General features: G+C 35.6%; 1 protein-coding gene across 8 annotated transcripts in view; it reads right to left on the reverse strand.

The window, feature by feature from the left end:
- Positions 1-12,294, reverse strand: part of Ralyl (RALY RNA binding protein like) — a 690,262-nt gene that overhangs the window by 383,448 nt on the left and 294,520 nt on the right. For all 8 annotated transcript variants that reach the window (XM_052715025.1, XM_052715020.1, XM_052715026.1 and 5 more), the window contains one exon: positions 9,478-9,756. In XM_052715025.1, the coding sequence (XP_052570985.1) occupies positions 9,478-9,733 (256 nt within the window). In that variant the 5' untranslated portion in view covers positions 9,734-9,756. The remainder of the gene's footprint in view (positions 1-9,477; positions 9,757-12,294) is intronic.

Below are 12,294 nucleotides of genomic sequence, written 5' to 3' on the forward strand. Positions count from 1 at the left end.
GTAATTTTAAAGGTATTATTTTCTTTTTTCTTTTTCAAGACAGGGTTTCTCTGTGTAACAGCCCTGGCTGTTCTGAAACTCACTTTGTAAACCAAGCTGGCCTCGAACTGACAGAGATCTATCTGCTTCTGCCTCCCAAGTGTTGGAATCAAAGGTGTGACATCACCACCCGGTTGTATTATTTTTTAAATAGACTTAGAAGGGAAACTGCTGGCTTCTCACAGATAAAAGGCAGAGATCCTTCTAAACATCCTTCAATGAATAGTATAAGCCTCTAACTGTTAGCATTGTCAAGAACAGGTATGTGGTTACATGTAGTGCAGGAGAAATTTTAAAATGTTGTAGTCACGGTGATACCCAAAAAAGAGAATTATGGTATGAAACAATTCAATAGAAAAGAATTACAGCTTTTTTTTTTAATGACACAAGTCAGGAATCCCAGAACTCAGGGAACCAAGGATAGATGATCAAGTGTAAGACAAGCTTGGGCCATAAAATGAGTTCCAGAGCAACATAAAGTACATAGTGAAATCTTTCTTGACAACCCAAGGACTTAGGATCATCGCCATGCTCATGGTTAGAGAGCTCTCTTAGCATGCTCAAGGCTCTGTGCTTGGTACCCATCAATTCAGGGGGAGGGGGAATAGAAAAATAACTGATACAAAGTAAGCTAAGTTTTCATTCCAGAAGTTCTTAGCTATGTTCGTGTCCTGTGTGAATTTAAATATAGTAATTGATAAATGAATGAACAAGTGAATGGGCATATCATTAGTGAGAGGAAACACTGTGTACTTGGATACATGAGGCACTACAAAATGAAGAACATAATAGTCAGTCAAATGGCAAGCAACCGATGTGAAATAGTCATTCGAAACCAATCTTCATTATACTTAGGATTTCTGTTTCAAACATTGCTTAACACTAGGATTCAGTATTTTAAGCATTTTAACTTTTTCATAGCACGGCACAAATTTTACTCTCTCTCTCCTGTTTTACATAAGCTGGCTTGTGTCACAGTGCTCCCTGACAGGATTAAGACTGTAAGTATAAAGTTTCATCCACCTGGAACTACTTTTCTGTTCACCCGCATCCTTTTAAATATTTTAACATGTCTCCTACTCTGTAGAGAAAGCTCTCATCAGTCCTGTACCAATCTCATTTTCAAGTTATGCTTCTCCCCTTGTGGCTACTTATGTGCAGTACTTCCTATAGTGACTTAGTTACTGTCCATTGCTGTGATAAGGTGCTGTGAACCAATCTATAGGAGAAAACATTGAATTGGGAGCTTATGTTCCAGAGGATTAGAGTACACAGTCATAGTCGTGGAGCAAATTAAGAAGAGCAGGCACAGGGAGAATTTACATCTTGATCCACAAGTAGAAACAGAGACAGAGAGAGAAAAAGAGAGAGAGAGACGGAGTCAGAAAGACAGAGAAATAGAGAGATGCAGAGAGAGAGAGAGAGAGAGAGAGAGAGAGAGAGAGAGAGAGAGAGAGAGAGAGAGAGAGAGGAGAGGAGATTAGGGATGATGAGGATTCTCTGAAAGTTCAAAGCCCATCCACAATGACACACCTTCTCAAGTAAGGCCACACTCCAAGTCCTTCCCATCAGTTCCATCAACTGGAAACCAAGTATTCAAATATATGAGCCCATGGGAGTCACTCTCATTCAAACCACCACACGCAGTACAGAATGGTGTTTCCCAAAGTAAGTGTACGCACACATTTTCTATAGCACCCATGTGATTATTTCAGAAAGTGAAATTTCCATACAAAGCATAAGTAAGAAAGGTCCGAGAATGTCACAGACATCTCAATTGTACTTACTGTTACTGAAACACTGAAGTTTCCATTTTGATGGTTTTAAAAAAAACTTTACTAAATACTAATCTTCATGTAGTAGAGAAGCTAGCTGCCTAACAAGAATTTCACTTGTTCTGGTAATAGAATTCCTAATGAAAGGTGCTGTGTGCATCCCCACTCCAGTAGATGAGGTCAGGAGATGTGAGCCTATGGAAATGACACCATCCCTTGCTTGAACTGCCAAACAGAATACTTCTTTCTGCTATATACATCCAGAAATGAATTTTCATGGAGTGATTGGACCATGAACATTCTGACCTCATCACTGTGTTTTCTATTGATGAGGTTGTATGTTACTGCGATACTGTCAGATGATAGAAACTGTAGAAGGCAGAATCTCTTTGCTGAAACATAATCATTGAAGTTGGGCTTTTGAAGAATGTATCATATCCTCCATCCCTTGCTTTTTGGCTCCCTGTCTGTTTTCCAGCTGGCAAGATGTGAACGGTTTTCTGCCATCACACACTCTTAGCTATGGTCCTCCGTCTTCTAGAGTCCAAAACAGTAATATCATCTACCCATGACTATGAGCTAACATTCTCAACATTATTAGTCACAATATATACTTCTTCTTTTTTAGTTGCTTTTTTGACATTTTATTGCAGTGATAGAAAGATGACTCATGCAGAAGGAGAGGGATCTGAAGACAGATTCTTCCTCCCTTATGAATGATACTCAAAGAAAAAATGTATTTGGTTTTTGTGTTTGTTTCTTCTAACTATTTAAAGCTAACTCCCAAAGTTCATAATTTTTTGCTTCAGGCAATGAAACAGTGAGATAATCCGAAAAGACAGACATTACAAATGCTTATTTATAGCTCACGAGTAATCAACTGGTGTAATCAGTAGATGCATGAAATCGGCACTGATGTACATCAGTCCCTAACCTCTGCATGATATTTTTGTACAAAAAAAGAATTTGTGCAGCTTCAGATCTATAAATAGTCAGTGCAGAATATTTTTAAAGTTTATTTACTCTTTAAGGGAATGTATTTATGGGAACAAAAGTTCTCCTGATTAAAATTAGTTTGAAATTATAATAAGTATTTCTAATATTAAAAAGTGTTAGGATCCAAATTTAGTGAATATTAACAAGGTATGTCAGAATTCACCTTAGTAAATTTAAATTTTACTCTAGTCAGTTAAATAACCAAACTAAGATAGATTTTTATTTTATACAGATGACATTTATTTTTAATTAATAAATTGTCTAGCTACGGTCTGATTTTTAGAATTTCTTTAGTAATATGGATCACGAAGGAATCTTTATTTTCACAGAAAATTTGGAAATGTTTTACTCCACATCAGTGCCATGAATCCAGAGGAAGAGGAGGACTATTCTATTTCCAATGGACAGCAAAGTTATGCTGAAAATTTTTTAATGAATAAGAAATGAAATTAGCCGGGCGGTGGTGGCGCACGCCTTTAATCCCAGCACTCGGGAGGCAGAGCCAGGCAGATCTCTGTGAGTTCGAGGCCAGCCTGGGCTACCAAGTGAGTTCCAGGAGAGGCGCAAAGCTACACAGAGAAACCCTGTCTCGAAAAACCAAAAAAAAAAAAGAAATGAAATTAAATTATGGCCATTTCCTTCTGTGTAAAATCCAAAGTATGATATTATGCATGGTTAGAAGCTAGCATTACCAAAAAGTGACTACTTTGGAATTATGTTACCCAAATATATGATAAACATATTTATAAATAAGTTTCCTCAGGAAGCCGATGTGACCTGGAATTACAAAGAGGCCATGTCAACTGGGGAAAGGTGAACAAGTTTGAAAAGAGTCACAGTCTAAAGAGGTAAGCAGTGTCACTGAAAGGTCACTTGAATGTACTGTGTTCTGTGAACCAAAGGTGCAAGCTTTAAAGGAAATACAAATGTCTACCTCACTATCAGGTCTAGGACATGTTTTAATTAAAGGTTATTAGTATTGTTATCAATGTATAACTTAAGCTTTATCATAAGTATGAATTAATTGAAAGAAGCATGATACAAAGAACATTCAGCATTATTTGTGTAGTTTCAGAAATCAACTTGGTGTCTTGGAAGAAATCCCCTGAGCATAAGGAAAACTAATATAAATTTGAAAGAAATAAAATGAAAAGAAAGATAGAAGCAAAAACTTTCTTTATAGTTTAAACAACTAAGTAATTTTACCTATCTTTAATTATTCTCTAGTAATAAATAAGGAAGTCAAACTCAAAAGAAAAACATAACTCCAATTGAATTATTACTCTATATTTACATATACTTTTAAAAAAATGACAACCATCAGAGAACATTGTATTATATTGAAGTTTCTCATTTTGATGAAATGCATGAATCATTGCACTAACTAAGGGTAACTTTTTATGTATTCTGAAATAGGACTTAGGAATCTGATTCAATAGAGTAAGAATTAAAAATCCAGAGACAGTAACTAACCAAGATCAGAATATGACCTACATGCAAAATCCAGATTAAAATTAAGTTTATGCTCCAACTTCTGAACAACCACAGTTACTCCATGCTCTGTGGTTTTAAGACAAGAGTTGATGTATTTTAAAATAATGTCTCTTTTTATATGAATTGGAAAAACATATAAATTATATCTTAATTCAGTTTGTCAAAAACAGAATTTTATAAAAACTTCATAGTAGAAGATGTTTTCACTGGAAAAATACTCTATGTGCAAATAGACATATGAAATTGATATGGAATTCTTGAGGTAAAATATTTACACATAGGCAAAACACCCTGACTAGTTCTGCAATGCCTGACTTGAAATTGATTTGTGGAACATTTCCATCATGCTAATAATTTTGTTGAAGACAGACAGTGAAACTTGGCCAAATACATGTTCTCTACATCTCAGTGAGAATGTGGTCAAATAATATTGACCTAGAAAGCCTCTTGCTTCTCAAACATACAAATCCATAAGGACTGCTAGGAAACTCTCTTAGTCACCAGGATATCTAGTTTTCTAGTCAGTATAAGAACATGTCCTTGCCTGATGAATGCTGAGAGGGCCAGGCAAACATCATGACAGCCTGCCATAACAATTCAGTTAAGAACTAGGCCTCAGTCCCTGCTTTTTGGAACTGGGCAAGCAGTTTCTGAGGAAGAGCTATGAACAAAGGTCAATCAATCTACAACAAAGACAAGGAGGCCTGGTGACCTCAGCCTAAACAGCTCAAGATGATAACCAAATAAGGACAAATCCTAGGACATGTCCTGGTCTGCCCCCAAATGGAAAACTGTAACCCTCACCAGCCCCTGACTAGTCCTGGCCAATTAGAATATACTAATATGATTGTCTCTTGCTTGAGCCAATCATATATAAAATGACCTAAGTGCCCTAGGAATGCCCCTTCTGCTGTGCTTAAAAGGAACACACACATCCCTCTTGGTGTCTTCACCATCTTGTCTTTGTGTGGAATGGCAGGCCCCAGCATGGGGGAATAATAAACGCTCTTGTTGATTGCATATGTGGATGGTGGTCTTTTGTGGGACTTCTCCAGGACCCTAACAAAGGCAAGTATCAAAGAAACCTTTCATTGGGAAGTGAAGTGAAAGACCTTCTGTGGACCAAGACATGGCCTGTGGTTTGGGGGATAGAAACATTGGTGTAGGTGTAAGCATCAGTTTTGATCAAAAGGCTATCCACCTTGGAAAACAGAACAGCATATTGCCGTAAGGTAGTCTATTAGTGTAGAGACTGGCAGTGGTTTGTGGAATAAAGGGGCACAGCAGACTCTGTGGGCTGGAAGGACAAGGGAAATTCAGGGAAAAGTCAAAAATGCATGCATACAAATCCAGAAAACAAATTCTTTCCATTCCAATCTTTGCTGGGTGTTTATTAGGAATCTTCTTTCTAGGAAACTGAAGATTTCTTCACCTACTCCAACTCATTCAACACTCTCTTTGCATTCCATCAATGCCACATGGTTAATTATTCATTCCTAGAGGTTTAACACAATTTGTGTCAATGACTCATAACTACCACCCTTTGTTTAAATCTCTCACTTACTTTGGGGTCTATATTTGTAAAATTTTAGTAATACATATTTCTAAAATACATATGCCCAAGTATCCTTCAGCATATGAGCTATCCTTAATAAAAAATGCCCAGTTCTGGACTCATAGTTTTAGACCAAAACATTTTTCCTTCTGAAAAATCCTCTCTCTTACTGACTTGCAAAATCATCAACAGAGAATCAGCTCAGAAATGTGGGACCTGTTCTTGATTCTTTCTTATCTTTTTAATGGATTATCAGACTACTTCCTTAACTTTTAGCATGATTACCTCTTTTCCCACTCCCAACTCCATAAAATCGACTTTCATCATGTACCCACAGTCTTTTTTTAACTACACTAACCTACCTACCAGCATGCTCCCTGAGCTCTTCTCATACTGACATTTCAGCATGTTCTCCCCAGCTTAAACTTTTCAGTTCATTCTTGTACTTGCAGCATCAAAATGCTCAATGATAATATTTCTCATTTAATCATAAAAAGTCTCATTTTAAGCAAAGAACTTGCATTAGGATGTTGAAATTTTCTTAGCACTACTTTTAACCAACTTCTAAATTCTATTTTAGATTTTAAAAATGCATGGAGAAGATGAAAAGATTATTCTAAAGAAGATGGTTCATGATTATTCATTATTTAAGACAAAAATTTTAAACATGGGTGAAATAATAACTCAGGCTTAACAAATATAATGCTTTCCTACTCTAAAGAAAAAGACAAATGCTTATACAGTGTGTGTTTTATATTGTAAGAAACTGTTATTATGTCCATGGTCAATTCACTGCACATCAGGGACAAGTCTAGTGTTTTTTTTTTTAATAATCCTTTGATTTGAAAATAAGTAAAAAAATCAAGATATAAGTAATCAATTTACTTGAAGTCATATTTTACCCAAGTCCACAAAAAATAGGCATGGTACTTGAAGATGAAGGTGGGTATGCAGCTTGGAAAGTGTGGCTTTAATCCCACATTACTATGGAACTGATTTCAGCAGGAAACAACTGGATGTCTTGCCTTGCCTGGATTTCTAGTGGTCAGGGTTAAGAAAAGGTGGTTAATTTCAGGTACTTGACCTGAAATGCAAGGTTATTATTTAAATTGTAAAGCATCTGTTTAATATGAAAGTCTTTCCACATAGGCAAAAAAAGTTAATAAACTAAGTTCCACCTAAATGAATAAAGTTTTTAGCATGGATTTGGATATAAAATCTGATCTATTCTGCCTTGGAGATGATCCTCAGGGAAACACCAAGAAGAGACACAGGTATGACAGAATGAGAAACAATCCCATTAGAGGTGGCATTTAACTCTGCTTCTCAATGCACAGGAATCTGAGATTGTCATTTTTGTCCCTTGGTTTTGTTAAGTTAAGACACTAAAGTTGGAGTTATATTCCTTTATTTGTCTATCCAAGTTTTTAAAGATACTGATCAGTTGAGTGATGACGGAAAGCAGGACTCTAGAGAATTAGCTACAATTAAGTCGAGAGAGAATCAGAGTTAAAATTGACTTTATATTCATAATTATTTTTTATAAAAAGTAATAACCAAATGTGTTTCTACAAGGTCATGTTAGTTTCACAGTAATGAGGATACAGGCAATAGATTGACCCTGAATTACCTGAATGTGGCTGTGAAGTAAGAATTTTTTATTACAATACTTCATAAAGAAGCAAATAGAAAACTCTAATATTAGGGTAAGTATGGGGATGTATATATTAAGGAAACCAACTGAGCACCTGGAAAACAGACTAGATTATTGAAAAAATATCTTTCTTTACAGTAGAGAAAATGAACAATGAAGATGTAAATAAAAACTAGCATTTTGCATATTTGTTTGGAGATTTATACCAGATATTATATAAAATCATTTTATTTTTTCAAAACTCTACTTCAGACTTCACTCACATATTAATGAATACCATAGCTTCCCAGTGTTTCTATTTTGTTGTTGTTTCTCACTGTATAACCCAAGATGTGTTCAGATCCTCCATCGTGGTATCTTAGTCTCTAGGCCAGGAGTTACAGCTATGTTCCACTATTCCTCTCAGTAAACATTTTCTTGAATTGATCCAATTTGATAGGACAATACTCTTCATGCTTGTCTCACTTGTTTATTCAGTGCTTTTGTTTCTTTAGCATACTCTTTTGGCTTTATTATTGTGAACATGACGAGACAACATAATAAACGAAAATATCTCATCTAGATAGGGATGATGGTTAGTTACAAAAGCACTGGACAGAATTCAAGGATCAGTAGAAGGCAAGCATTTTTAAGCCAATCATAAAGGCCTCTCTTTGGAGGTTAAATTTACAACAATCAAGGGAACAAATAAAGAGCAAGCCTCTGAAAGAGGAGCATGCCTGCCATGCATGAGGCATGTCCCGGCTGCCAGTGGGACCAGAGCTATGCACGAGGCACAGGACTAGGGATAGAATTGAAGAGATGACTGTATAGAGGTTCACAGGGTACATGACAGAGTATAAACATTTCTGCATTGCATTCCTGGGGGGATTAAAAACAGGTTGGTGACATAATTCATGTTTATAAATAAAACATTTCTCCAGAGTGAAAAACTCACAGCCAGTAGAGCCTTTCCTTGGGCCCCTGGTATACAATGGTTACTACACAAGAAAGTATTAGTATGGGCTAAGATAAAGACAGAGTTTGATATCAGCTATGAGACTGCATTTGAAATATAGGTCAAAGGAAGTGATTGAAATTTTTATTTCAAAAGCTGCATACATAAAAAGCTGGGATTCTAATGATAGTTACAGAGAAGTTACGAAATAGACAAGATGTGGGAAAATGAAGTTATACTTGAAGATAGATGTTGAATAATCAAGAATGTATATAATAATCAAGAAAGTATATAATCAGTTTGAAATATGAATATGTTCATGATAAGAAATATAAATGAGACAAACACTGGTGGGTTGATTGTAATTTCTTACATGAGAAAACATAATATTTTGGGGTTTTGTGGTCTGTTCAATAATCACAAATGTTTTCTTCTCATTTTTATTCCACCTCACATGATAACATCTTTACTTAGCAAAAAATTCAGTATTGTTCCTCTCGCATGAAACATAAGGTGAACACTAAGGTGCAGAGAGTATGCACAATATACACCATTCCTAACCATTTAGTAAAAAGTGAGTTGAGATCCTTTCTAGTCTGGAAAATATATTTCTTTATACCATTATTTAACCTTTCTATCCAAATAAAAATTGTAAATAAAGAAAGTGAATTATCCTTTCAGAAAAAAAAATACCTTATATGCAAGGTCAAGAAACTTAGCCTATGTTTTGTGGAAGTTATGCACTATTTCAAGTCAAATAAACTTAAGTTGGAAGCAAATATTGTATTTGCCCGTCTCAGAATTGGTGGACATTGTAAATATCACAAACAGCTTTACTCACAAGTTGACATATTTGTTGAGATAATACTAGCTACATGCAAAAGCATGCGATTTGAACGATAAATTTCAAACACTGTAATTGGTTAAGGAAGCAATAAATAGTATGGAGTTGCTGACTGCTAACAAATTCACGCATACAGGCAATATGGATAGACTAAAGGGAAATCTGCAACTGAGCATAGCTTACCAAGAGGCTGGCCTGCGATGACCCTGGCATTTTCTCCAGCCACCGCAGCTCTTGCATGGCGCTCACTCATGTACTGGACGAAAGCATACCCTTTGTGAACGGAGCAGCCAACAATTTTCCCGTACTTGGAAAAAATAGCTTCAATGTCCACTTTTTTGACAATGGCTGTATTTAAATTGCCGATGAAAACCCTTGAGTTGATGGACTTGGGGTCATTCTTATTGGTAACATTGCTGGTCTGTGTTTTGCCCGTCATGCTTGGCTCACCTTGTTTTAATCCTTAAACAAACAAACAAATAAAATAATCAGACAATAAAATAACTAAATTCAGTAGGTATCTCTGGCTTTGAACAGGTTTCAAATTGTCATCTGGAAATGCAAATCTCTGAATATAACAGATTGTCTTGTAAAGAAAAGTTAGTAATATCAAAGGTACACATCACTTGACTAAACCAGGTTGGGAAAATTCTCATAATTAATCACACACAATTTTAAAAAAAATGCCTCAGTTTTGTATCCAATGATCAGCCTCATATATGACTGAATATTTTGTACTCATTTTATTTTTAAGTATACCTATATTTGCTAAGGAAAATTTAAGGAATAAACCCTTTGATTCTGTGAGAAGAACAAAAGAAAATAAATGTTCACATGTTTAAGTCTGATGAAAATGGATATTTAGATACATAAGCACTTTGAAGTGTTTGAGCACAGGCAGTACGCCACAATATGCTCTGCAATAGGCACATTGGTTATCTGCTTCGGCAAAGGAATCCTATGGTCAGAAGCCAACAACCGATTCCATTTAAGGCTAAGGAAAAGAAAAAAGAACAGGTTAATATCAGAAGCTTGATTATGATTTTTTTTGGCAGAGGAAAGAATAATTAGTTCTGTACACATTTGGTTGAACCAATAATGTATGCTATCACAGTTAAATGTAAGTAAAAAGACATATACAGCCATTATTCATCAATACTTAGAAAATTACACAGGAATACTGAAGCTTTTTTCCTCAGCCTCATTTTTAAGTAAACTCAATGAAGCTTTTGTTTGAAGACATTAAAATCCATAGCTGTATTTACTGAGTGTTGATGTTTTGCCAGGTGTCCTCTTCTGTTTACCGCTATGTGAAATAGAAACCTTAGGAGGGTTATACTCCCATAGGGATGGTCATTGCGGAAGGATAGCCAATGGGTGCATTTTCTTGGGGATAGTTACATATCTATATGAAGAACCTATTTAAAATATTTCAGCTGTTAGTTAACAAGTGCAATTGATGTTTAAGGGTCATTTTAAATGATACTTTTTATTTCATTTTTAATCTAGAAGAAGTCTCAAAGTCACATAAATTGGGTATGCTTAAACATTCACTCACTATGTATATAAAAGAAGTGCTGTTGAAATCATGCACAAGCTAGTAGCATAAAATGTTTCAAATAAAGCTATTCATTATTACATCTGAGATTATAACTTTAATTCAAAATAGGCCCTCACACAAGTCATTATAATGAAGGTAGATCTAATAAACAAAACATTAAGTCATTTACATAAAAATAAGGAAATTATCAAAAAGAATGATTTAAGACTATCTTATATTATTCCAACTTAACGACATTTTACTTGTCCCTTCATTATGACATATTCAAGCTAGAATTGTAGAAATTAAAATTGATGCATTTTTTCCTAATCTAATGAAATTATACCTATTGAATAACTCAAGACAAAGCTCTGATAATGCAAGAAAAGTTAAAGTACATGCAAAAACATCAACTTCTTTGTATAATCTAATGTATCTTCCCTTTATTACTATACAGAACAATATTAAAAATATAAATCACAAAAACATAATTTCAATTATAGTTTTATGGAAAATATTTTCTAAAATATCTTATCTGTGATATAGTCATATGTAAGTAATTCCTATGGCTGACATTTATTTTATAGACAGGGACCTGCTGGTTAGAAAGCAATCATGGAAGCTCTTAGATGTGGTCACCTGGATGCAGTCAGATTAATGTTTTGTGGACTAATTCAATGTGCAGTTGCATTTACATACTGAGTTGCTGTTATGAATATCACTGTGCTATCTTTACACTATCTTTTACCAAATCTACAAATCTCAAAACAAATTTTAAGACACGAAATAGAGCTGGGCATAGTGGTGTACTCAGAACTGGGGACACAGAGACAGGCAGGCCCCTATGAGTACCATGTCAGCCAGCTATAGAATATTCCTGTCCTACATAGAAAGACTCTGAAAAATGTTAATTTGCAAACATTATTGTTGTTAAAGTTTTCCTGTGCCCACCCGGCTCCTGCAACATCATGGTCCCACAGCTGCTCAGACCCAAATGAACACACAGAGGCTTATACTAACTATAAACTGTATGGCCTGATAGCTCAGGAGTCTCTCTAGCTAGATCTTACATCTTAAATTAACCCATTTCTATAAATCTGTACCTTGCCATATGGCTCGTGGCTTACTGGTATCTTTACATCTTGCTTCTCGTGACAGTGGCTGGCAGAGTCTCTTCATTTCTGCCATGCTGCAGGTCAAGCCTGCCCCTCATGAATGGCCATAGAGTAGCTCAAGCCTTCAGGCTTTGGCTGACCTGAGAAAGACAACTAGGAAGCTGCTCTTGGCTCCATTATAGAACCCTTTTTTTAAAGCTTTCTCAGGTTTTAAGTGGAAACTCTCATCCCACATCTTGGCGCCACATAATTGGGGATGCTAAGTACTCTGCAAACTGTAGGCTTTTATCTCTCCCACAGACTGTTTTGGTGGCTGTCCTCTACCAGCCTGGATGACAATGAAAG

Source organism: Peromyscus californicus, unplaced genomic scaffold (genome assembly GCF_007827085.1).
Source record: "Peromyscus californicus insignis strain IS unplaced genomic scaffold, ASM782708v3 Scaffold_5__1_contigs__length_169319896, whole genome shotgun sequence".
Lineage (NCBI taxonomy): Eukaryota > Metazoa > Chordata > Mammalia > Rodentia > Cricetidae > Peromyscus > Peromyscus californicus.